Below are 24,943 nucleotides of genomic sequence, written 5' to 3' on the forward strand. Positions count from 1 at the left end.
GATGAAGCCAGCAATGTTACACATTCCTTGTCTGAAGAGGGCTTAAATTTGAGGTATGATTTCTATGTAAAAATGACTTATTCAGACATTAGACCAACATGTAAAATCATAAAGAGGTGTCTGAAAGGAGCTTAAGTCTTTTTTTAACAGATATATTCACAATATGAACAAACTTTTCTCAGTCTGAACAGCTAAAGTACGATTACTCTGAGGTCTGGTGTGTTCGCATCTGTATTCAGTCTTTTATTGTTAGGACGAGCAGACAGTGATACCTGAGCCGTCACACTTTTAACTAAACACAGCTGGATTTATCCTCCTGTGTCAGACTGGTGTGGAGACTCTTTATGTAAATGTATGTATATATTTATCATTGGAAATCAATCAACAACACAGAACAATGACAGATATTGTCCAGAAACCCTCACAGGTACTGCATTTAGCATAAAAAATATGCTCAAATCATAACATGGCAAACTGCAGCCCAACAGGCATCAACAGCTGTCAGTGTGACAGTGTGCTGACTTGACTATGACTTGCCCCAAACTGAGATAGAACCCATTTTAATTCTCATATCTTGAGGTCAAAGGTCAAGGGACCCCTTTTAAAATGACCGTGCCAGTTTTTCCTCGCCAAGATTTAGCATAACTTTGGAGCGTTATTTAACCTCCTTCGCGACAAGTTAGCATGACATTGTTGGTACCAATGGATTCCTTAGGTTTTGTAGTTTCATATGATACCAGTATCTTCACTCTAGTGAAGCCCGCTACGAGGTAAAAATCGCATGTTGCGTTAATGGGTTAAAGAAATTAGTGGCGTTAAAATGTATTTGCGTTAACGAGTTTTTATCGCATTGACATTGACAGCCCTAGTTAAATTATATGGTAATCTAAATTGGTCAAAATGAATAAATTACGATATTTTTATGAATTCATTAAATTAAATTGGATAAAAACACATTAAAAGTAAGAACATCGCATAATAATGAGAATTGTTTGGGTATAAAAATTACTATAAATTTTAAATGTATTCATGATTTTTTTTATTTCTTAATTTTATTTATTTATTTAATATTGGCCATTTTGGTACCATACAAAACTGTCAAAGCCATTTTCATAAACCTTCCTCTCATTGTGATCGTTCCTCTTGTCCACACAGTGAATGAATGTAAACAGGATTACTTTGAATACACAATACGACCTGATAATGTTGACATCGATCAGAAAATGGATGGATACGATGCTTCGTCCTCCACTTTACAGTAGAGGCTGAGTTTCACCCACATCAGCTCCTTCCTGTCCCAAAGTCCTTCATGATGACGTCACATCCTGTCTGGAACAACAGCCATTGTGCTCCCCAGGAAGTGAACTTCCCGCGGACGGTCCGTTCTTCCCTCCGAGGGTCAGTCAGTGCAGTCTGACTCTGATAACTGCTGTTCAACAGGAAGAGTCATTATGATGATCCATCAACATGACTGTGACAGTGTTCAGTTACTGTATGTTCACACCAGCACAGTTCATTTAACAGTAGAGGCGAGTGTTTCTCCTTCCATGAACATGTAACACGTGTATAGATACATGATCCACGATACGGTACAAAAATGTTGCAGTTAAGTTCATAACGATATGATTCACAGCACTCATGTCGCCCCAGATTTCAGTGGGAAAGTTTTTTCAGTAACTGACTCATAGCAAATAAGTGTGACATCTGTGTTTATTTAGATAAATTTCATACAGCATTTGCATCGGATCGTTGGTTGTGCTCAATGCAGCATATCTCCAACTCTTGTATCAGTTCCCCAATATGTATCAGTTCATCTTTAAACCCATATTAAATGATGTAAAGACTGACATTTAGAAGCTCAGATGCCACCCACAGACATTAAAAGAGTAATCCAGTTGTAATCCAGGTCTACAGCTACGCTAGCGGCTCTGTGAGGCTGTACTGAGACACAGCGGTGCTTTGAGCTAAATGCTAGCATCAATAACTTCCTCACAATGGCTGTGGTCGAATAGTCAAATAAAATCCATCCTATGTCTTTTCCTAACCACTTTTCTTGGACCTCGATGGAAAACGTCGTGAGGTCAAGGAAAGATGTGAAGGAGAATTCATAAGGACTTAGGAAAAGACAAACGAGAGTTGTAATAAGTACGTAATTATGCAACGGCGGAGGTTATTGACATGTCTGCCATGGTGCTGCCACAAGGAATTGTGGGACGGCATTATCTCCTTGCCTTTCGTAAAGGATGGTCCAGTGTACCCTATGCTAAAGGAGATAAGAAAGGAAGCAATGAATCACCTAGCGTGTTAGCATGCTAATATTTGCTAATTAGCACTAAATATAAATTGCAGCTGAGGCTGATGGGAAAATCGGTAGTTTTGCAGGTATTTGGTCATAAGCCAAAGTATTGGCCACATTCAAATTTTGACTTGTTGGTGGCGCTAGATGAAAAATGAATGGATCAACAACAGTTTTACAGTTCATCCTGAGGGGAACATCCAATAGTTGTTGAAGCATTTTAGGACAAGATAAATTAACAAACTGTTTAAGAGCTAACATGGGTATTGTGTAATCTGATTGGGCACCAGTCAAAGCTGTGGCTACCAGCTACATCCAATCCTATTAAAAACCTGTACCATACCATACAAATTGGTGATATCCAGACTCTAATCTCATCACATTACCACAGAATGAGCGGGTTTGGCTTAAAAGAGACAGAATGTTTAGCATTATGTGACACATCATAACACACGGTTAATACAGCTAAATTAAGCTAACTAATATCATAAGTTGTTTATGGTCCCAGACTGGAGGATCAGACTATGAAGCTGATGTTGCCCCAAGACCATTTTCTCCTCATTGATATATTGCTGGAGAAGAGTTGAAAACTTCAATCATCATCCACTCAGACGGCAGCAATAAAAAGCAGCAGTGGTCCTCTCTCTCGTAGCCGCTGCGGTCATGTTTACATTAGAAACAATGGAGGGAGAGGCGGCCATTGCTCGCTGTCTAATTGACAAAACATTCCCCAGACTATTATTAACCTACACAGCAAAAAAGTAAATGAAAACCAGTGGTGTTGGAAGTATTCAGATCCTTTACTACTAATACCACACTGTAAAAATATTCCGTTACAAGTAAAAAACCTGGACTGTAAATGTTACGTAAGTAAAAGTATGCAAGTATAATCAGGAAAATACAGTATACTTCAAGTATTAAAAGTAAAAGTACTCTATGCTGAAATATGGCTCTATTGACTGTTACACTATTATATATTAGATAATTAGATTATCATTATTGACTATTTTATATAGCATTATTATACAGCTTTATTGAATACCCGATTCTGATTGGTCAATCATGCATTCTACGGAAGCAGACCGTTGCTATGTATAACAGACCGTTGCTATGGGCGTAGTTCTGATGTTGGACCGTTTGTGTGTCAAATTATTGATTTCTTATGTAAGTAGCCGTGTAATAAGCGGGATAATGTACAGCTAGCGGGTCATTGTTGTGAAATAAACCCCTTCAGGGATATGCAAGACCCCGCCCTGTCGGGGTTTATTTCATAACAATGACCAGCTCGCTGCACATTATCCCTTATCTAATAACAACTAAATATTACTTTCATTATGGATTATTCTGCTGATTATTTTATCCATTAAACGACTGATTGCTTGGTTTGGAGAAATTCTGAAAATGGTGGGAAATGAGGTCACAATTACTCAGAGCCCAAAGTGACACCTTCACAATGTTTGTTTTGTCCAACTAACCCTACAAAATTGAAAAATTAGCTATAAAAAAAATATTCAAAAGGAAAAGCAGCAAAACTTCAATTTGTGAAGCTGGAACTATGAAATGTTTTTATATGAAAAATGCCTTAAATTATTATCAAAATAGCTAATTCTGTCAATCCAATTGTTTCAACCATACTTGTACATTTTCAAGTTATAAATGCAAAATCTTAATTTGTAAAGTAACTAGTTACTAAAGCTATCAAATTAAAATATGTAAAAAGGATAATATTTCCGTAGTGGAGCAGAAGTAGCAACTACCATGAAAAGAAAGGACTCAAGTCAAGTACAGGTACCTCAAATGTGTACTTCGAGTAGTAAATGTACCTCGTTTCATTCCACCACTTATGAAAACTGTCTACAGGATATAAATCTTATCACATTACAAAAGTCTGTTTAGCTTGCACTGGCTAAAATCTACATAGTTTTATTAGTGTGCACTTTTTATTTTCATTGTATTGTGTCATTGATGTATTGTTTTCTTTTTCCACAGTCACAGACGATGATGCTCATATGACTGATATGCTGTCACTTCCTGTTTTTTTGTATTATTTTGAACATGTCACATCGCTTATGAGAGTGTTTAAACTTCACATGTTTGTTTATTTATTCATAGAGCTGGTGTGAAATCAACGTGTTAAATGAAGTCTTCTGCTGCGTCAGACTCTTAAATGAACACTGAGGACTTTGTTCTGTCTGTTAACCTGCAGCTTCATTAAGCTAATGAGCATCAATTAATTATGTTAATGAGCTGCAGTTAAAATCTCCCCTGGAGGGAAACTGATAGTCTGTTAACGAGCTGAAGGGGGGGAGACGATCTGATTGGCTCAAACGGCCGTTAGAGCCAGTGTGTGTGTGTGTGTGTGTGTGTGTGTGTGTGTGTGTGTGTGTGTGTGTGTGGTGTGTGGTGTGTGGTGTGTGTGTGTGTGGGGGGGGGGGGAAAGCTATAACGGGTTCACACTAATATCATCCCTAATGAAGCTCCTGTGTGTGTTTGTGTGCGTGTGTGACAGCATGAGCTCAGACTCAGAGACAGAGACGGAGACAGACAGACAGACAGACAGGCAGATGGAGGCCATCTTCCCTTTGAGTATAATGAAGTTAGATTTGTGCACATTTCAAACCATCAAAGCTAGAAAACGTTAAAAACCACGATGTGTTTGTTATCGGGTCTGAACAAGTGACGTGCGGTCTGATGAAGACTACATCAGATTGTGAGTATAAAAATTCAGTTAAGAAGTATAACTCCAGTTGTCTTATTGAGACTGTCCTCCAAAGAATAACAACAGCGTCAGTTATTTCAGCCAGTGCCACAAATTGACATGTTTACGTTCAAGTGACAGCGCAATCTAGCGGTTGTAGGAATTATGACTCATGTCTGTCAGCAGCAAAAGAGGAAGTTAGGTGACGTTACTATAGAGGGAGGGAGGTTGGTGTGAATTGATGGGCAAAACGTCAGACTTCAAACATGGAGACCACTATTTGTTTCCCCTGACCTTAACAATGAAGTTATTTCAACCCAAACCCAGATCTTTCCCTAAACCGAACTAAGTAGTTTCATGCCTAAACTGAACCAAATCATAACCATAGCGTTGTCACATCATAAAACATAATCTGTAACACACACACACACACACACTTTATAATACAGCCCACGATTTAAAGTGTAATTTTGTTGTATGAATCAGGTATCGATAAAGTACTTAAAGGGTCCAGTGTGTAATATTTAGGGGGGATCAATTGGTAGAAATGGAATATAATATTCATAGGTATATTTTCTTTAGTGTATAATCACCTAAAACTAAGAATCATTGTGTTTCCGTTATCTTAGAATGAGCTGTTTTTATCTACATAGGGAGCGGGTCCTCTTCACGGAGTCTGTGGTGTTACTTCGCCATGTTTCTACAGTTGCCCAGAACGGACAAACCAAAACTGGCTTTAGAGAGGGCCTTTCGCGTTTTTACGGCCACCATAGTTCTTCGACACGCTTGAATAGAGAGGTGAGCGGAGGGGTATTCAGTTAGTTGTAATCTGCTTCCTCACTGCTAGATGCCACTAAATCCCACACACTGGACCTTTAAAAACAAGACTATGGGGAACAAGGGAGGAACAATTGGGCATTTTGGAAGAGAGGATGAATAAATTCTTCCAGTATTTTTGTAAATACTGGTTACTTACGGGGTACAGTAGAGAAAAAAACTAAGGTTCGGGAAAATGGTCCGAACAAAACTGATATTCTGCAGAACCTATCAAGTAATTATGCACCTAATATCCCACCAAAACTGTGGGGGGTGGTACAGTAATACAGTAAGATAGCCGTTGTTTCCCGGTACTGTACCCCAAAGGTAGCCTTGTTTTCTTCCTCTCTACTTACATTTAGGTACCAGTAGGAACCAGTAAGTATCTTATTGGTGCCTAATTCATACAACACAATTACACTGCAAATCGCAGGCTGTATTATAAAGTGTTACAGAAAACGCTTGTGGGTATGGACAAACAATCTATTTTGTTGTTTAATTTGAAAGACTCTTTGTCTCATGGCATCAACACTGAAATTGTATCCACAACCATCTAATGGCATCATGGCTGTATCAAGAAGAACTGGATACCATATTCCATGAAACTACCACTACTTTTTCACTTTCCCCGCCCAGATTTAATCTGCCGGACGGGGGATTGAACCCCTGACCCTCCGTTCTATTCCCATCAGCACTGAAGTCAGATCCACAATCAATTAATCATGCTTCCTTTCCTCAACTTGAATTGGAGTCTATTTGTGTCCTTTTGGTTTTTCCATTGACTTTGTATGCAGACGACACCTCTATACCTGCAGTTTTTGACGGTCACAGTTTGATCAACGTCTTGTACAATCTGTTAATACAGAACCGTACAGGATGTTAATTAAAGTGACAGAATAATGCACCGTCAGCCTCGTTACACAGTATGTAGTTCAGTGTCAGTGGGTAATGAAGAAGTGGAGGAACATGCAGTAAATGACATACTGTGAAAAACTATGAAGGGACAATTAAAACAAATCTGACCTTCATTTTGACAAATCAGAGGTTCCTTTCATCGACTGGGAGCCTCTTTAATTCATTCATCCTGAACCCTTATTCGGGATGGAAAATGATGATGTCAGCGTTAAGACAGAGACCGCAGTGTGAGGTTTTTAACTGCAAAACACACACACACACACACACACACACACACGCACACACGCACACACGCACACACACACACACATTAACAGCTGTGTTGTCTCCCACAGCTCTCTGACTGGTTTCCAACTGTTGATGATTCATTAACAGACTCTGCTGGAAGTGAAGCTTCTTTCTCCTGACGGGATGTTTTGTGTTAGGACTATTTTCTTACGTCTGTCCTCTAAACTGTGTCTTGTCATGCTTTGACACAGGATCATCGGACGTACGCAGCTGTAGTTCATCATGAAAACAGATCTACTCAAAGGAAGTGACATAATTGGTGTGTTTCTGGTGTGAGCCAACACGGTCCAGTTAAGGCTTCTGGTCACATCAGACAGCTCATCATGAACTGTTGTGGGTTAGTGCTATGAAGTTTAAAACTGCATTCCACACTAACAAGTCCTCTAAATTAAAATGAGAAAATGCCTCATGTGTAACTAAATACCCTCCAGAGCGCCACAAGGAGCGTTTTCTGACCGGATGCCCATCAGCAGAACAGCAATCAGTCCAAACCTTTCTCATCCTCACTGATGCATTTTGTAGATCCTTCAACTCCGTGATCTTATGGGTTCTTCAGTTCTTTTCATCAGACAAATTTTCTTTGACTTGTGAGGACATTTGATTCTTACTAGCATGCATGTACTGCACGTAAGACATTATGAAATAATATTTGATTGATGGATTTATTTGACAGAGGCTGAACCAGACCAGACTGGCATCAGTCACTTTTGCCTACCACTAGAAGACTTTGAAAGACTTTTAAAAGACTGAAGTCTGACACCCTCTCACATCTAAAAACAATGTGTCTTAAATCACAGAGTTTTTAGTCACAAACTGTAATAATTAGCAAAGACTGGGGATCTTGCAGGGTCACTAATTACAAAACCACAACTACATTCCTTTTGAGATTATGTCACATCCTGGTGGAAATTTACAAGAGGAAAAACTGTTGAAAAAGAAGTGGACAGAAATTGCTGCAGCCCTCGAAATCCCCGGCGAATGGGGCTACTTGAAAGCTATCGTTAGTTACTGGAATGTTTGCTATTAAGTTACGAGCTAACTGTATGTTTCAGCTGAAGATTGCTAGCTTCAATCATATAAATCAACACACACACGTGTATATAGTAGGGATGTGCATTCCAAGCAAAAATACTATTCGAAAATCACTGGGGGTAATTCGATTATTATTCGAATAATTGATTTTATCAGAACGTCAAAATGAAAAAAAGGCAGACTTGAGACAGTTTGGACTGAGTTTTATGACCACCTTACACCGTGATCGAGATCACGGGAGCACGCCACAACTCTAGCAAAGCTGATTTTATTCCTTCATTGGAAATATGTCTGCGACAGAGAGATCGCTTGAAAAGTCGTTTGGTGTAAGGTCGGCATTTGTTTTAATAATCTTGACGTCTAAATCAGAGACCAAATTAGTCCTATTGTTGATGTGTGTATGTGTGATCATGTGGGTCATTCTGTACACATCTTCCTGTCATGTGACCGACATTTCTCCAGGACTTTAAACACATGACTGAAGACAGTTCAACAGTGAAATAACCTCTTTCTACAGTACGTCCTTCTGGAATCACATGGTGACCTGAATGCAACTTGGTTGTCACTTGGCACACACACACACACACACACACACACACACAGCCTCAGGATGCTGATGTCAGTGCATCAAAACACTTTGGTCCTAAGCGTCTACAGACCAGGTTGTCTTGAAATTTACCGATCACATTAATGCTTTCCAGAGGAGTCTCAGTGCTTATTAGCAAATGTTAGCATGCTAACATGCTAAACATATATATATATACATATATATATATATATATTGTATATTGTACATTGGTAGAATATAAATTTTTTTATTCTTATTTTATTCTAACGTTTTTATCTATTCCTTTGTTATTTTACTGCTTATTTGCACCAACAAAACCAAAGCAAATTCCTAGTGTATACCTCATAAACCTGGCAATAAACACTATTCTGATTTTGATTCTGATTCATATGCTGCCTTTAAATGGAAATCGTGAGCTTGTGCATACCATCCACTGAAAAATGTACTTCGTGATTAGGAAATATATCAGCAAACACCTCATAACTTTGATAAATAAATTTGCACTTCCGAGGTTGCGAATAACACAAGAGCGTTCATATGGACTTTTTTCATGAACAAGGTAAACACAAGCCCATTTGAGGGCAGCATAAGATGAGGAACATAGTAAACATGGTAAATATTATACCAGTAGGTTAGCCTCATCATGAGCATGTTAGCATTTAGCTCAAAGCACCGCTGTGCCTCAGTACAGCCTCACGGAGCTGTTAGCATGGCTGTAGACGCTAAAGGAGCCGGGAGACTCTAACAGAGCTGATGTCAGAAGGTCAGATAGCTTTGGCAACCCCCTCCCATGGCCACACCTTTATGATGTCAGATGTCAATTTTAGCAAAACAGACAATCTGACATTCACACCCACTTCACGCTGTGATTGGACAGCTGCAAGAAAGTTTTCCTAAGTTTGAGTGAATGTGTCTGTGGTTGGAAAAGAAAATGTATTATTCAGATACAGTCAGAGGTCAAAGGTCACCACACTGACTGCCACTTCCCCTCAGCTGGTTTTGGTTGTAAATACCTAGGTAACCATGGCGACTGCGCCGAACTTCCTCTTTGCTTTTTGACGGCAAGGCTCTCTAGTTTGGATTGGGCGTAGCTGGGGAGGTTTTGGCACCCGTTGCCCCCGGCGACAGATGTTGGCTCATCCTCCGTTTCCGTCTCTCCCTTTTCCTGTCGTCACAGGAAGTTCACCTCTGTCAAGGCCTCTCCTGTTTAAAGGACGTCAAAATAAAAGCAGTGAATGTTGACCTTCTGTCAAAATAACAGCTTAAGTCCTTCACCACTGTCAGGGAGAAAAATAACATCCTGGACACACACACACACACATACACATACACACATACACACACATAGCTCTCTCTTCCCGCCTCCCTTCATCTTTCTTATTCAGCCACCAACTGTTCCTCCATCTTCCCTCTTTAAAGCAGAGGTAACTGAGGGAAGCCCCGCCTCCGCTTCCACCTGATTAGACAACAGAAAATCTTCAAAATAAAACTCTGGATTGTTTTGGATGCAGGAGATGTTTTGTTAAGTATAGTCAGCAGCACTGCACTTGTCCTCATGTCTGAATATCGACAATTGAGATCCAGGCATTTCCCAGGACTAATATCTGCAGGAACCTTTGGGGGTTTTTAACATGCAGAGTGTTCACGTACTGTAACAAAGTTCTCCAAATGTCATTAGTTTATATCTTAGAGCAGAAAAAAAACACATTGACTTATCCGTTCCTCACACTTTTTTTACTTTGGTTTAATTAAAGTATGTTATTTTTAAAACCTCTCAACGGATCATCTCGAACATTAAAACGTGATGTTTGCTGATTGTGTTCCTAACAACATCTCTACTGTTCATTCATGTCTCTCTCAAACAACGAAGAAGTCTTCTCAACCAGCTGACAGCTGCACTCAGTGTGTGTGTGTGTGTGTGTGTGTGTGTGTGTGTGTGTGTGTGTGTGTGTGTGTGTGTGTGTGTGTGCGTGTGTGTGTGTGTGTTGAATCTCCGTCATAACTATTTTACAAGAATTTCCCATTCAGATGTTTATTTTCCTGGTTAAAATAAACAAACAGGAAGTGAGACAGAATGGCAGGAATGGGACATCCTGTAAGCGGAGAGCCGCGGTAATGACCTCCAACCAATCAGAGACTAGAGCTGCAGTGAGGTCACTTCCTGTTAGCTCAGCGCCATCGGAGGGAAACTCAGAAAACTGCATCTGGTTTCTATTCAGAACAAAACGTCTTTCTTTAGTGTGTGAACGCTCCAGCGAGTGGAGAAGACAAAGAGACGTTTTGGTTTCTGATGACTGAAGCATCACACACACACACACACACACACACACTGAGTATCCTGTATTTATGCTAATGAAGGTTTTACTCCTTACCGTTTCAGTGACTGTGTTGATGAAAATGATGTTGTTTTCATCGTGGTTGCCAGTAGCGATGTTGACATCAAGAAGTAGAACAGCTGGCGTAACTGGAGGCATCGCCACAGCAACACAGACCCACAATGCCTCTGGAGCAAAACAGCTGTTCTGACCAGGGGCAAGAGACCTAGAAAAAGAGTAAGAAACAGTCTCTTGTAGTCATAAAGCGGCTGAAATTGAGACAAAATTAGTTGCTGGGCCTCCAAGTTCCCATTAAGTACCGATCACACACACACACACACACACACACTGCAGAACAGAGAACATATTGTCAGTTTCTCTAACATTGTAATACTGCTTGGTCTGTAGGTTTTCTCTGTGTATCAGTTCACTTTAGTCAATCTAATTAAGCACAAATGTATTAAAGCAGCTATAATCAATGATTGAAACGGGCTGGGAACATTACTTCAGACCTGTCACACCCTGGTCTCTGTACGCCTAAACAACCTGACACAACAGTTTCTTTCCACACGTCATTACTTAACTGATGATCAGTCATGTAGTGTCAGAAAACAATCCCCATGCAATAATCCTGCAACACTCCAACATCCACTGTACCTGCAAATTATGAATTATATATTAATATATATATAATTATATAATTATAAATACACTGTATTTAACATGTACATAACATCATCACTGTCAAATCTAAATCTAAGCACACTGTATACACCATATATTGACATGTATACATGTATACATGTATATAATCACCTACTTCATGTACATAAAATAACCTATTATATATATTTGTTCCAGCACTATTTGAATAGTTATGTTTATTTTTTTAATTATCTTTGTTCAGCTTTGTTGTCCTTTGTTTTAGCTGTATGTCTAAGGCTGTCCCAAATACCATTTTTTTGGGCTTCGAAGCTTCGTTGATAAATATTCGAAGGTATTCGAAGTATCACGGCGCATCGCATCGCAGTAGGCTGACAGGTTCTTCTGTCTGTCCATCTCCATTTCCCCCATTTCAGTGCCGCTGCCGCACTACTGTACACACACACACACACACCTCTACACACAAGCAGCGATATCCGTCCAAGAATAAATAATAATAATTAATGTTGAATATGACTAATGAATAGTGTTGTGGGATTATTCTTTATTTCATGGTCTATTTTGGGATTTATACATTATTATGACATACTTGAATATGAAAAATTCAAAAAACAAAGCATTGGAACACTGATTTGGAGGTCGATTACTATGGCACGGTCGCTTCGAAGCCTTTGGGTCAGCCCTACTACTATCCATCTTCCTGTAAATTGTTCTGTGTTTAAGTGCATTGAGAGCAACTTAATAGTATATATATATATATATATACTATATATATATTTGCACACATACTTGGCCAATAAAGCTGATTTTGAACAATGGATCAAATAGCGATGACCCTACAGAGTATTATCACCTGATTCTGCAGTTGCCCTCAGTTTCACAGAGCTTTCTAGCAGATTTCAGATCATTGTTTTGGTTTTCTGGCCCCCAACTTTTTTTTGTTCACTCTCAACTCTCTTATTAACCTTGTTTCCAGTAGCAGCTGTTTTCAGCCAAAACAAGCTCTGATAAACTAACAGTACAATACCTGCTCAGCACCAAACAGCAGACAGACACAGTTACAGACTAGCTGGTGAATATAGTGGAGCATTTAGCAGCTAAAGAGACAGATATGTCCCACAGGAGTTTGTGGAAATTAGATAACAAGACACAACCTGTCTTAGGTAATTGTACTTTTCATGTTCATGTTCCTGTTATGATTAGCCTACTTGAATCCATGTATTCATCTGTGTTTATTTTAAATATTGATGAGCAGGCAGAAATCAGATTTTGAAAAATTAATATTGCAAAAAATACTGAAGACTAAGCATTTAGTATCTGTTTCATTTAGCTACTTTGAGGGACACTGATTCTTAACCCACAACCCTTCAGAATAAACAGGTCCAGATGATGGATGGATGGATGGAGGGCTCTATCAGCAAACTGATGTGGGTATTTTTTGTTGTTGAAAACTTCTAAACAAGATGATGCATGTATACAGATGGTTCGTGATACTGCACTCATTCCTAGCCAATGGGCATGGCGTGAGGTGGGCGTGGCGTAAGGTGGGCGTGGCGTCAGTGGGCGCTGAGTGAGGTGCTACAGGTCACTTGGACCATATTGGAGGCGTTGAGCTACAATACAGGCCTGAGCTTCTCCACTTAGATCAATGGACTATGGTTTTCTTTGGATGGGACCTTGATAGAGGTCTGATTGACTGATTTTTCAAAACAAAGCCAAAAACGGTGGTATTTAGAAGGAATTAATACCAATAGTTACGCGTAAATGAAATGAAATTAGTTTTACAGTTACCTGAGAAAATGTCAAATGGCACAGATGTTCCGGAGAAACTACTGTGCGTTCCAATACCCATACTACCATACTATTTAGTATGCCAAAAATACCAGGATGTCCTACTACATCCGGTCGCATTCTGCAGTATGGAAGCCAGCATGCTTTTCTAGCTAGTCTGACCCACAATCCTCTGTGCAGGAGATAAAGGGTCAAAGTATTATGACGAAGTAGTATGTCCCAATTGTATGCATACTGCATGCAACACTACATACTTTGTAAGGGCAGCTTGCAGTACGTACTAAAAGAAAAAAAGAAAAAGTATGCGATTTGGAACGTAGCCATAGTTACACTAAATCAGCTGAGTGATGAAGTCATGAGAGTTCAAAGAGACAAACACAAAGGTCAGATGTGAAATATGACTCAGGACATACACTGTGTGTTTGTGTATAAATACCATGTCTAATTAACGTTTAAATTCGTCCTTCCTGTCCACAGTTCTCATGGTGACCGTGGGAGAGGCTGAGGGGGTGTTTGATGGTCTAGGAACACACACACACACACACACACACACACACACACACACACACACACACACACACACACACTGTACAGTCACACAATGAGCAGATTAAAAGCAGGATCCCTCTTGTTGCACTGAATTATTTTATTTTGTAATATTTAGCAGTTGAGTATCAGCAGTAAGTTCATGCTGTGGGTAAAATAAAGCACAAATAATGTTGCTTGCTACTTTTACCATTCATATTTTTCACACAGAACATATGATAAGATTATAGAAATGATAGATTACAGCTTAAGCTATACAACAGTAGGTTAAATCGTTAAAATTCGCTCCATTTCAATGAGCTACTACAACATTACAATGCTACTTGCAGGTTAATGTATCTATTGAAATAATCCAATGATATAATTTATAATTACACAATTCTGAGAGGGGCCATTCTGCTGCATAATGAGTACTTTTACTTTTGATACTTTAAGAAGTACATTTTGCTGGTTTCTACTGTATTTCTGGATTGCATTGGTGAACACAATGAGAAGAGGTTCTGCACTGTCTCGCTTGCCGCATACTTGTAATGGAGTATTGTTACATCGTGGTATTGATACTTCCCCTTAAGAAAAGGATCTGAATACTTCTTCTATCACTGCCTACTAAACTTTATTTGACCTCATTCTGGATTTTTCTGCCTGCAGTGTTTTAGCACTTACATATCTGGTCTTGTCTTCAAGTCTTTGAGATCTAAATGCGGTTTTGGCTCCTTTTTTCTTCAGTTTCAAGGGGCCGGTAGAAGGTTTTTCTAAAACTCTTTGCAGTAATTATATTTGTAAAGTGTATAAATATGTTCCTGCATGACCTCAAATTAGACTTATGCTTACATTTGCACTACTTTTGTCATTAATAATGTTCCATCACTGCTGCAGCAGAGGAACAGAATCACATATTCTGGTTAAAGTACAGTAGAGAAACAGTCTGTGTGTGTTGTTGGTGCTTCAGCTCTATTGTTCTGTTTTGTCCCAGATCTGACAAAGCTAACTATATTAATGATGAGGAGGCTAACACACACACACACACGGTGCAGTGTTTAGTTGTTGGACAGCAGAATGGTGCTCTGTTGTCACATCTGCAGCTCTCTGCAGTTTCCTTCTTAAAGAGTTCAAAGGTTATTCCACCGCTGGGAGGTCAGAAGTCAAAGGTCAACACAGCCGCTCCTCCCTCTCTGATGTCTTAAAGCCTAAACTTGAGTCTCGGTTTGACTGCAGTTTATGTTCCTCTTTGTTCACTTTATACTCAGCAGACTCAGCAGATGACTTGTTACACACTGAGTAGGTTATACTGTAGTACAGTGTGTAGCCTAACTATGACAGACCCAGTTATCATTTAAATATACAGACGAGGAGCAGCAGACACAGATGAGGATGAGCAGGACCGTGACTCCAAAAACAGACGTTCTGTCTTACAGACAAAAAATTAGTGGACTGAGCGGGCTTGTTTCCACTATTAATCAACTAATTCTTCAAATGTTGCAGCTTTAGCTGTTCCCCAACATTTTTAAACCTGCAATAATTCATTTTTAGCAAAACGTTGCCTATTTACACATCCAGCAGAGACAGAGTTCAACATGATCATCTCACTGTAGTCGTGCTTGTGTCCACCTGATGGATGTAAGTCCAATATTCACTCTCTTTTAGCTCTGTTTTTGGTCTCCACCAACTCCTGAGGGAAATCTCTGGATCTTTAGATGCTCCGCTATGTTCACCAGCTAGTAGCTAACTGTGTCTGTCTGCTGTTTGGTGCTGAGCAGGTAGTGTACAGTGGGGTTTTAGAACTTTTTACTGCCACTATGAGAGCGGTGAGACTGGATAAAAACAGTAAAGTTGTTGGCTGCAAAAGCTCAACAATTATCTGAAACAAAAAAAAAAGCCAAGTGAGAAAGCCACGTTTCTGCTGAGTGGAAGAGTCAATGAAAATTCTCTGTAGGTTTACCACTATGAGCGGCCCCGTTCACATTACTCCTTTTATCCATCTGATCAGTGTTTCTTACTAATTCTCGCTGACTCAGAGGTCTCTTCTTGTTTTCTCAGCTGGTTGAAGTTAAAGAGGAGCAAAGGAGCCAGACGGGTTAAAGGATCTGAGTTAAAAATATCTTTAATCTTTACTGCATGCAGCTAAAAAATGTGAAAACGACTAAAACAAGACGCTGGAAATGTCCCTGTAGGAACACAGCACAATAATAGCTACAATCAGAGGTCAAAGGTCACAGGATATAAGTTCCAGTCAAGTGAAGCCAGCAGCCCTTACACAAGTAACACTCTCCACATTACACCCTTGTATCTGCAGTCACAGTACAGACTGTATGTGTCTGTTGCTAAGAAACTGAATGAGAAGCTTTAATACAAAAGTGAAACTGTTTTCATTCAGAAAAATCCTCTTTTGCTGGCGGGTCACATGTCAACACAAGCACCCAGCACTTTTTTTTGTTTCGCTAGCCATGAAGATACAACCTGCCTGCATTTTGAGTCCCATCACGATCAACAACACTATCTGGAGACAGAGCATGCTCGACAACAGCCTCATTAGGAGTCCTGCTGTGATCCACAATAGTGCAACAGAGAACCCAATTTTTGTTTTGGTATGTTGACGCTTAAGGACCAAAAAGCCTGTTAGGAAAATAGAGAAACATTTCTAAACAGTTCATCCTTGAGTCCAAGTGGATGTTTATGCCAAATTTAAAGAAATTCACTCAAGGTGTTCCTGAGAGATAACGAGAATGTGACGAACGTGAGGTGACAGTGACCTTGACCTTTGACATCCTTTGATAACCCGAAAACATTAAAAAAAGGTATCATCCCTTAAAGTTTTCCTTCCCATTTTAGAAAAAAAAATGCTTGTGGGAGAGGATTATAACTGATGTATAATGACGTGGATAATTTATTTTTCGATTATAAATAACATTTAATCCTCTACTTCACCTGGCTGTCCAGTAATACTAAAATAAAATAAATAAAACCCTCTCCAGCACCATTCAGCATCTGTGGCTATCTGCCTGCACACAGCAGGTCTCACATCTTCACATGAAGGACACAAACAGCATTTCAAATGTTTTCAGGATAACGTTGGATCCTCTTGATTCTTTTAAATTTGATTTTAAATTCAAGACTCTCTTTTGGGGGATGACCGATCTAAACCACATGGTCAGCACTTTTTTTGTATTTCATGTGAAGGACAGCATTCTGCTCAAAAATAGATCCGATCAGATTAAATTCACCACTTCTATTTAAAGTGCTTAGAAGAATAAGAATAATACAAATACAAACAAACAAAATATAAGGCTGACCGTCACAGAACTCAGATTGAGTCATTAAACAAATATCGACTGATTCTGATCAATTGGAGCATCTTTATCAGACTGAAATGTGTGTCCTCACAGGGATATACACCAGATGTGTGTGTTTGAAAGAAAAGAATAAAGGGTAAAGAACAGGACAAAAACAGCGCGCGTGTGTGTGTGTATGTGTGTGTGTGTTTGTGTGTGTGTTAGTGCAGTATTTATGCATGTTGTACCAGTGGGAATGTATAAAACAATGCAGCATCATAATAACTGAACCACATATTTATCACCTGCAGTATCAGCCCCGTGTGTGTGTGTGTGTGTGTGTGTGTGTGTGTGTGTGTGTGTGTGTGTGTGTACGCTCATTAATCACAGCATTGTTGTTCCTCCAGTGGGACGCTCTAATCTCAGGAGGGGAACCATCTGTTGCTCAACACCTTTTCTTCTTCTGTGGTGAGAAGAAACACCCAGAAGTCTGAGCTGAACTCATTAAACATCAGAGATGATAAAATACGGAAATCTGTTCTCTCACTGGCTGCTGGAGGAAAAAAAAATATCATCTTAAAGAACGACAAGCAGGTAGAATTTATTGCTGAATTTACACTTTTAGAAGGCACAACACTCTCCACTACAAAATGTTTTCAGAAACCTTCAAGGGAAAGCTGTAATAAAAGCTATATTTTCGTCAGAGCGATGCAGCTGTCATGCATCTTTAAATTGCTTCACAAATGTCAATGTGGGCCTCCTGCATCATGTTATTTAGGGAGGGAAAAAAACTAGAGTCTACAGCCATGATTGCACCATGATATTTGCATTTACTTGTGCCTGAGTCTCACAGAGCCGCTAGTATGGCTGCAGACTCTGCTTTTTTGGGAAAATACGTTTTCGACATCATGTTTCCGCTGTGTAATTCACTGCCGACTCAAACCCCCAAATCCCTGGCTGCAGTGGCATCAAAAGAGTCAGAAAAGAGGGCTGCAGCTACTTAAACCCTTATCGCATTGTGTGAAAAGTAAAGCAATTCCTCCCCCTAGAGTCAGAAGCATTATGGGACCACCTGCTGGAGACATGGAGCACAAGATAAACCAGGTCAATAAGGACCAAGTAAACAAGGAGCAGTGGTGATCTGGAGGAAAAAAACAAACTTCTCCAACATGAACCATTTGGGATTTATATATAAAACACAGGCTACGTTCCAAATCGCATACTTTTTCTTTTTACTTTAATACATACTGCAGCTGCCTTTCAAAGTACGTACTGTTGCATGTAGTATGCATACACTGGGACATACTACTTCATCATAAAATTGCACCTTGAACTTTGACCCTCCGGCTCATATATTCTCTGTGCAGAGGATTGTGGGTCAGAATAGCCCAAAAAGCATGCTGGCTTGCATACTGCAAAATGCGACCGGATGTAGTAGGACATCCTGGTATTTTTGGCACACTGCATTTGACATACTATGTATTGGGACATACTAAATATTTCTCTGGCATACTAAATAGTATGGTAGTAGTATGCACAGATAGTGTCACCTAAATGGTTTGAATGAGGAATTTGACATAAAACCCTTTTTATAAAACAGGAATTACAACATTTTGATGATCTTTGATGAAATGTCTCCCCCTGGTGCCAAGACCATAGATCAGAAACACGCACGCACACAGGCGCGCGCACGCACGCGCACACACACGCACACACACACACACACACTACTATATACTGTATATATACAGTATGTTTTTTACATAGCCTTTCAAGGAATTTTCCTTGGTATTTCGGTGCATAATGGTCACAATAAACATAGTATGACGAAAGGAAAATAAACAAGTTCTGCAAGTTAAGAATCTCAATTACTGTACAGTGTTGAAGAGGGTGGAGTTGGCAAAAAAATGTACTAAGGAGTGTGCAAATATTCATAGTATAGTATGATCATGAGAATATGTGCAATAAGTATTTATGTAACACATCAAGTTAAGTGTTGTGACCTTAATGTAACGTGTCCATGTACTGTAGTTACTAAATTTAATCTCCAAAGTGTATAAAAGTGAAAGTAAATCATTACACCAATTTCCACGTAACACCAATGTTAAGTCTTAAAATATTAGAATAATAAATATATATTTAAACATGCTGTTATCTTTATGAATTTATTTGTATGTGAAAGAAAAAAGCCTACAAGATCTCGCAGAAAAGACATAGCCTACATATAATATAATAACATATGAACATTCTCAAAATAAATGAAAAAAATAAAAATAAAAATAAAACAAGACGGATTCATATAAATTTGATGTAGAAATGTATAAATAAACAGTGTTTTTGAATCACTATGTATAGATAAGAACAAAAAAGAGCAAAGAGCAGCCAGGACTTCAAAAATAAAGGGCATAAATCAAACCAATAAGAAACAAGATGTTATAATAATAATTATATATATACGTATATATATATATATATATATATATATATAATTATATATATATATATAATAATATATATATATTTATTTATATAATAGATGAGTTTATATTATTATTATTATTATTATTATTATTTAATATTATTATATATATTATTTTGAAATAGATGAGTTTATATTATCTACATAAAAATATGAGATGGGCATGAAAAAAACATGTTTCGCCCATCTGTCACATTACAAAAGGTATGTGGGTCCACTTTAAATGTGAGCCTTTTTTTTAGGAAATCCTGCAACCAATTAAAAAGTATGCGTTGTTTTGTTTTTGTTCCCCCTATGCTCTACACATAAAAGGAAGGATATCTGTATGTGTGTGTGTAGATATGTGTGCATGTGTACAGTATATGTGTTTAAGGGTAGATATATGTCATGACATCTAGCCTCATTCAATGCCAAACACACACCCATTATCCACACACACACACAAACACACGCACACACTCACACACACACACATTCTTCAACCTGCTTTTATCTCCTTGTGTTTTTTTTGTTTTTGTACTTTGTTATTTGTCTTTCGCTGTATAAAATATTTTGGTCTTTTTTATATATGTCCCTGCATATGTCTTCACTTGTTTTGTAATCAAGTTAAAACACAAAAAAAACTACATATGAGTTATTTTTTAATAGAGTTTGTTTGACCTTTGGGGCAAAATGCTATTTAATAAATTCATACTGCTTCCTGCACGGATGTGTTCATCTGCACTCCAACTCCCATCATGCCCCGCGGCGGATTCTCCGGAAGAAAACCTCCACTCTTCCCGACGACTTCCTCTTTCCGTCAACGGAGTTTAGGTACGCTATCTACCGTCTGCTTCTCTCCTACAATCTGCTCTAAATCACGGTTTTATTAGTCCATCTGCTTTAAACCAACATTTCTTAATGTTCATTAAACGTATACGAATACGTTGTGCTGAGTATTTTAAGGGTAGACTTGTTTTAAAGTGTTTAATAGTGGTTGTTTGTAGCAGAGTGATGACATGGTGCAGAGTAACAGCCGCGGTGTGTAGCGGCTAACAGGCCGGCAGCTGATAACGCTACACGGACTCGTGTGTTTGATGTGAGGCGTTTAGAGAAGCTGGATATTATTTAACTTTAACACGACTATCAGTAACTTGTCAGCAAGTTGTTCTGCTACTGTGTCAAACCACATTGTGAAGCGTAACGTTGCATCAGTGAGTCACAGTGGCTAGCCTGCTATGCTAATGATAGCTCACAAGTTAGATTTAGATAGTTAGGAACAATAAAGTGCTTTTAACGAGCTTAACTCCTAACATGTCTGCTGTAGTTACTCACTTAGAGAAGCTGAACGTGTCTAGTACTCAATATTAGCCATTAACCCACAGGCCTCAGAGTTAGTACTCACATGTCAAGTAACTGCCCCATGCCTTTAATGCGTCTCCTCTGACTTAACTCATTATTGGTTGTTGTATGGATGGAGGGACTGGGAATGCTACAAATGAATGGTTGATGAATAAAGTTGTCTGAACTGAAGCTGGTAAATAACACACCATGTTGTTGTGTTGTTTCAGTACACGATGGGACGTGTGATCAGGGGACAGAGAAAAGGTGCGGGCTCCGTGTTCAAAGCCCACGTCAAGCACAGGAAAGGTGCTGCTAAACTCCGTCACATTGACTTCGCTGAACGCCATGGTTACATCAAGGGGATTGTGAAGGTGAGTGGCGACTGACACTGTTTTTGATGGTGGTTCGATCCCCGGCTGCTCCGGGTCGCATGTCGATGTGTTCTTAAGCAAGACACTTAACCCCAAATTGCTCCTGAAGGCATAGCCATCGGTGTGTGAATGAGTGTTTAGATCAGATCCTGATGGGCAAAGTTGGCACCTTAGTAGCCTCTCTCATCAGTGTGTGTGAATGGGTGAATGCTGACATGTAGTGTAGAGCGCTTTGAGGGTCGGAAGACTAGAAAAGCGCTGTATAAATGCAAGTCCATTTGGGGTTAGGTGTCTTGCTCATGGACACATCGACATGTGACCCAGAGCATCCGGGGATCGAACCACCAACCTTCCGATTAGTGGATAACCTGCTCTACCCTCTGAGCCACAGATGCCCTGAAGGCGTTATACTGGTTGTTGAGTGAGTGAACTCTGACATTGTTTTCCTCTGGTGGTCTCCCCTCTCTCAGGATATCATCCACGACCCCGGCCGTGGTGCTCCCCTGGCCAAAGTGGCCTTCCGTGACCCATACCGCTTTAAGAAGAGGACAGAGCTCTTCATCGCTGCTGAGGGCATCCACACTGGACAGTTCATCTACTGCGGCAAGAAGGGTGAGAGGCTGAAAATAGACTGGTTCATGCATAAAGCAGATGAACGCAATGCACTGTCTAACTTGACTATAGTTTGTTGCACTTACATAAAGCCTTTTTTAGACATGTATATGGCTTCATCCACATGTTTAAATAATAATTGAATTGTGTCAAAGTAAAGTCCAACTACTTACCTTTCTAACTGAATATTCTAATAATTTACTGTAGCTTTGTCTTAACCAGAGTCTGCTAAAGGGCACTCAATCAATTTAGATTTAGTCCCAAGTCTGGACTCAGTGACGTTAACTCTGTAAATTACTTAATGATCATTTTAAGCGTGGTGTTTGAAGTGTTGCGGAAATGTTATTACCTCTGATCTTTTGAGATTGTCGTCACAATGTTTAAGGAAAAGTACCTTATCCAAACATGAGAATGATGTGAAATTGCCAGCATATGTTAGGTAGTGAAGTCTATGTCTGAAAGGAACAGAGTAGTTCTGAACTGTAAAATATGATTAACATTTTGAGTCCCAAGATTTGAAGTTAAATCTGTTTGAGTGGGATTGGATGCATCTTGGCCTAATTTTAACTGCAGCTGCGGCATGTTTGGCATCTTTTTATTGGCTTTGTATGCATTTATGCTGCCTTAAAAGTTAACATTGCACACATGTTTAAGTGGGCTCAATTTTAGATTTATCGGCCTACAAGAAGAAGAGGCAAAGTAGTGACATGGGATTGTCAGAATGTTAAAGCAGGTTTTTAAAAATGCAGTGCTTGTAATCAGGTGAAATTGGAGTCTCATTGTTGGATGTAAGTGTGTGATGTTTCAGTGTGAAACCTGCGCCTTACTATGTTTTATCCAACAGCTCAGCTGAACATCGGCAATGTCCTGCCCGTTGGCACGATGCCCGAGGGAACCATCATCTGCTGCCTGGAGGAGAAGCCCGGTGACAGAGGCAAGCTGGCCCGCGCGTCAGGAAACTACGCCACCGTCATCTCCCACAATCCCGAGACCAAGAAGTCCAGAGTCAAGCTGCCCTCAGGCTCCAAGAAAGTCATCGCCTCTGCCAACAGAGCTGTTGTCGGTAAGGACCCTGGATGTGTCCGGTGGAACTGATGTTTCCTCATTGCCACTGTGATGTCACTTTGGAAACTAGCATCATCTCTACTGTAGATTTGGTGTTTTGAACTGATGAATATGATTGTACCAGTGCACTTCCTGACCAGCTCTGCCCGTGTGTTAAAGGTGTGGTTGCCGGAGGTGGTCGTATTGACAAGCCCATCCTGAAGGCTGGTCGCGCCTACCACAAGTACAAGGCCAAGAGGAACTGCTGGCCACGTGTCCGTGGTGTGGCTATGAACGTAAGTGAACATACTGCTATGTTATCGATGATGCAAACCAGGTACAATGAAATCAACACAGGATGAGAAAGGGCAGACAGTAGTGAGAGATGAGATGTTGACCGATGGCAAGTTTAACTTAGTAGGTGCTTGTATTGATGCAAGGTCGGATATGTCCCTAAATACATGGTTACATTGTGAAAAGATATCGCTGCGATTTCAGTTTTCTTTATGGGTTAGTCCCATCAAAACAGCTGTAATTGTAGGTCATGTTTTGCAGAATCTGGAGAAAGGTTTAATAATGAGGGACTTAAATAATTGACTGTAAGGGAGGAGTGTTAATGTGTTGAAAAAGGAGAAGCCTCAAGGTGGAGAAAGATGTTTTTCTGACCTACTAGGAGGTGAAGCTTTAAGGTCTTGTAATTTCTTTGTGGCTCCCAACAAGTTCTCATTAGCTTATGGTAGCTGTTTTCCAAACCAGTGTTTTACACAAATTAAGTTACAAGAATGTTGCAGACATTGCACATTTCGAGTAGATGTCTGAGGTGATTCAGCTGCTGGGTCAGACTGCTCTAATAAAATGTTTCGGGTACAACTTTGATGCACAAGGTGGCGCATACATGATGATTTGGTCTTGAATGTAGATGCATTTTTGAGGGACAGACCACTTTAACTTTTCTCTAATTGGATCGTGTTGGTTTAACCCTTCTGAGGGTCTACATTAAGATAATCCCTCACAAAATCCATATTTGTCTCTGACTGTGAAGCACTTTGACTGTAATGTCTTAAGATCACAGCTCACTAAATAGAAGCTTGTTTGGTGCTTGGTTTCTGGAGCCAAGATAAAGTACTCAGTATTGAAGATATTTTCTGTGTAGCTGCAGTCTGCACTCTGGAAATAAAGCAAAGTGTTGAGCACATTAGGGAAAGGAAGAGGAAGAAGTTTGGTTTTCTCTCTCTCTCTCTCTCTCTCTCTCTCTCTCTGTGAGGATGCAGCTACAATAACAAATGAAGGTTCCTCAGACTGACATCCCCTTTTCTTTTTCCTCTCTGTGCAGCCCGTTGAGCATCCCTTCGGTGGTGGTAACCATCAACATATTGGCAAACCCTCAACTATCAGGAGGGATGCACCTGCTGGTCGTAAGGTCGGTCTTATTGCTGCCCGTCGTACCGGCAGACTGCGTGGAACAAAGACCGTCCAGGAGAAGGAGAACTAGATCAGACTTTCTTGATAATAAAAAAACGTGTTCCAAAAGAATCTCTACTCTTGATTCATTTCTTGCTCTGCAAAAAGAGGTCAAATGTGGGACAGTAAGTTTAGATTTGATTTTGAGGTGGTAAGATGATCAGGTAGATGATAAATAGGCCCTTTTCACACAAGACATTAATGTTTTTGGCACGTCACAGTAGGTAAAGTATAGATGAAAATGAAAGTAATGATTACTAAACACTGTTTAGCTGGTTCAACCATTGTCACGGCTTAACAGGACAAAAATAAGACCATGACTATTGGCTACTAATCAAACTGACTAAACCATTGCAGTGGGTAATCTTACATTTTGAGGCTAGTACATTAGGTTCAATTTACTCTTATATAGATCATAACAGAAGTTATCTCAAGTCACTTTTCATTTAGAGCAGG

General features: G+C 39.6%; 1 protein-coding gene and 1 long non-coding RNA gene across 3 annotated transcripts; one reads left to right on the forward strand and one right to left on the reverse strand.

The window, feature by feature from the left end:
- Positions 1 to 1,019: 1,019 nt before the first annotated feature.
- Positions 1,020 to 11,149, reverse strand: LOC141782081 (uncharacterized). Of its 2 annotated transcripts, none has more exons than XR_012597033.1 (3): positions 10,986 to 11,149; positions 9,627 to 9,816; positions 1,020 to 1,426 (listed from the first exon to the last, which is right to left on the reverse strand). It is a non-coding gene; the product is annotated as an uncharacterized LOC141782081 (long non-coding RNA). The 2 variants fall into 2 exon arrangements; XR_012597034.1 differs by having other exon boundaries at positions 1,020 to 1,429.
- A 9,230-nt stretch (positions 11,150 to 20,379) lies between these two features.
- On the forward strand, positions 20,380 to 24,559 carry rpl8 (ribosomal protein L8). The gene is made up of 6 exons (XM_074658611.1): positions 20,380 to 20,489; positions 21,227 to 21,370; positions 21,841 to 21,982; positions 22,827 to 23,045; positions 23,207 to 23,322; positions 24,360 to 24,559. Exons 2-6 carry the CDS (start codon positions 21,233 to 21,235, stop codon positions 24,516 to 24,518), a joined length of 774 nt encoding a protein of 257 aa, XP_074514712.1. The 5' UTR covers positions 20,380 to 20,489; positions 21,227 to 21,232; the 3' UTR covers positions 24,519 to 24,559.
- The last annotated feature ends 384 nt before the right edge of the window (positions 24,560 to 24,943 follow it).

This window comes from Sebastes fasciatus, chromosome 14, assembly GCF_043250625.1.
Source record: "Sebastes fasciatus isolate fSebFas1 chromosome 14, fSebFas1.pri, whole genome shotgun sequence".
Lineage (NCBI taxonomy): Eukaryota > Metazoa > Chordata > Actinopteri > Perciformes > Sebastidae > Sebastes > Sebastes fasciatus.

What these genes read in the sequence shown, in the direction of transcription:
- rpl8 (XM_074658611.1), top strand. Translation starts at nt 21,233, where the DNA reads ATGGGACGTGTGATCAGGGGACAGAGAAAAGGTGCGGGCTCCGTGTTC. An exon ending in CATCTACTGCGGCAAGAAGG is followed by an intron (nt 21,983 to 22,826) that starts GTGAGAGGCTGA and finishes TTTATCCAACAG; the next exon opens with CTCAGCTGAACATCGGCAAT. An exon ending in TCCGTGGTGTGGCTATGAAC is followed by an intron (nt 23,323 to 24,359) that starts GTAAGTGAACAT and finishes CTCTCTGTGCAG; the next exon opens with CCCGTTGAGCATCCCTTCGG.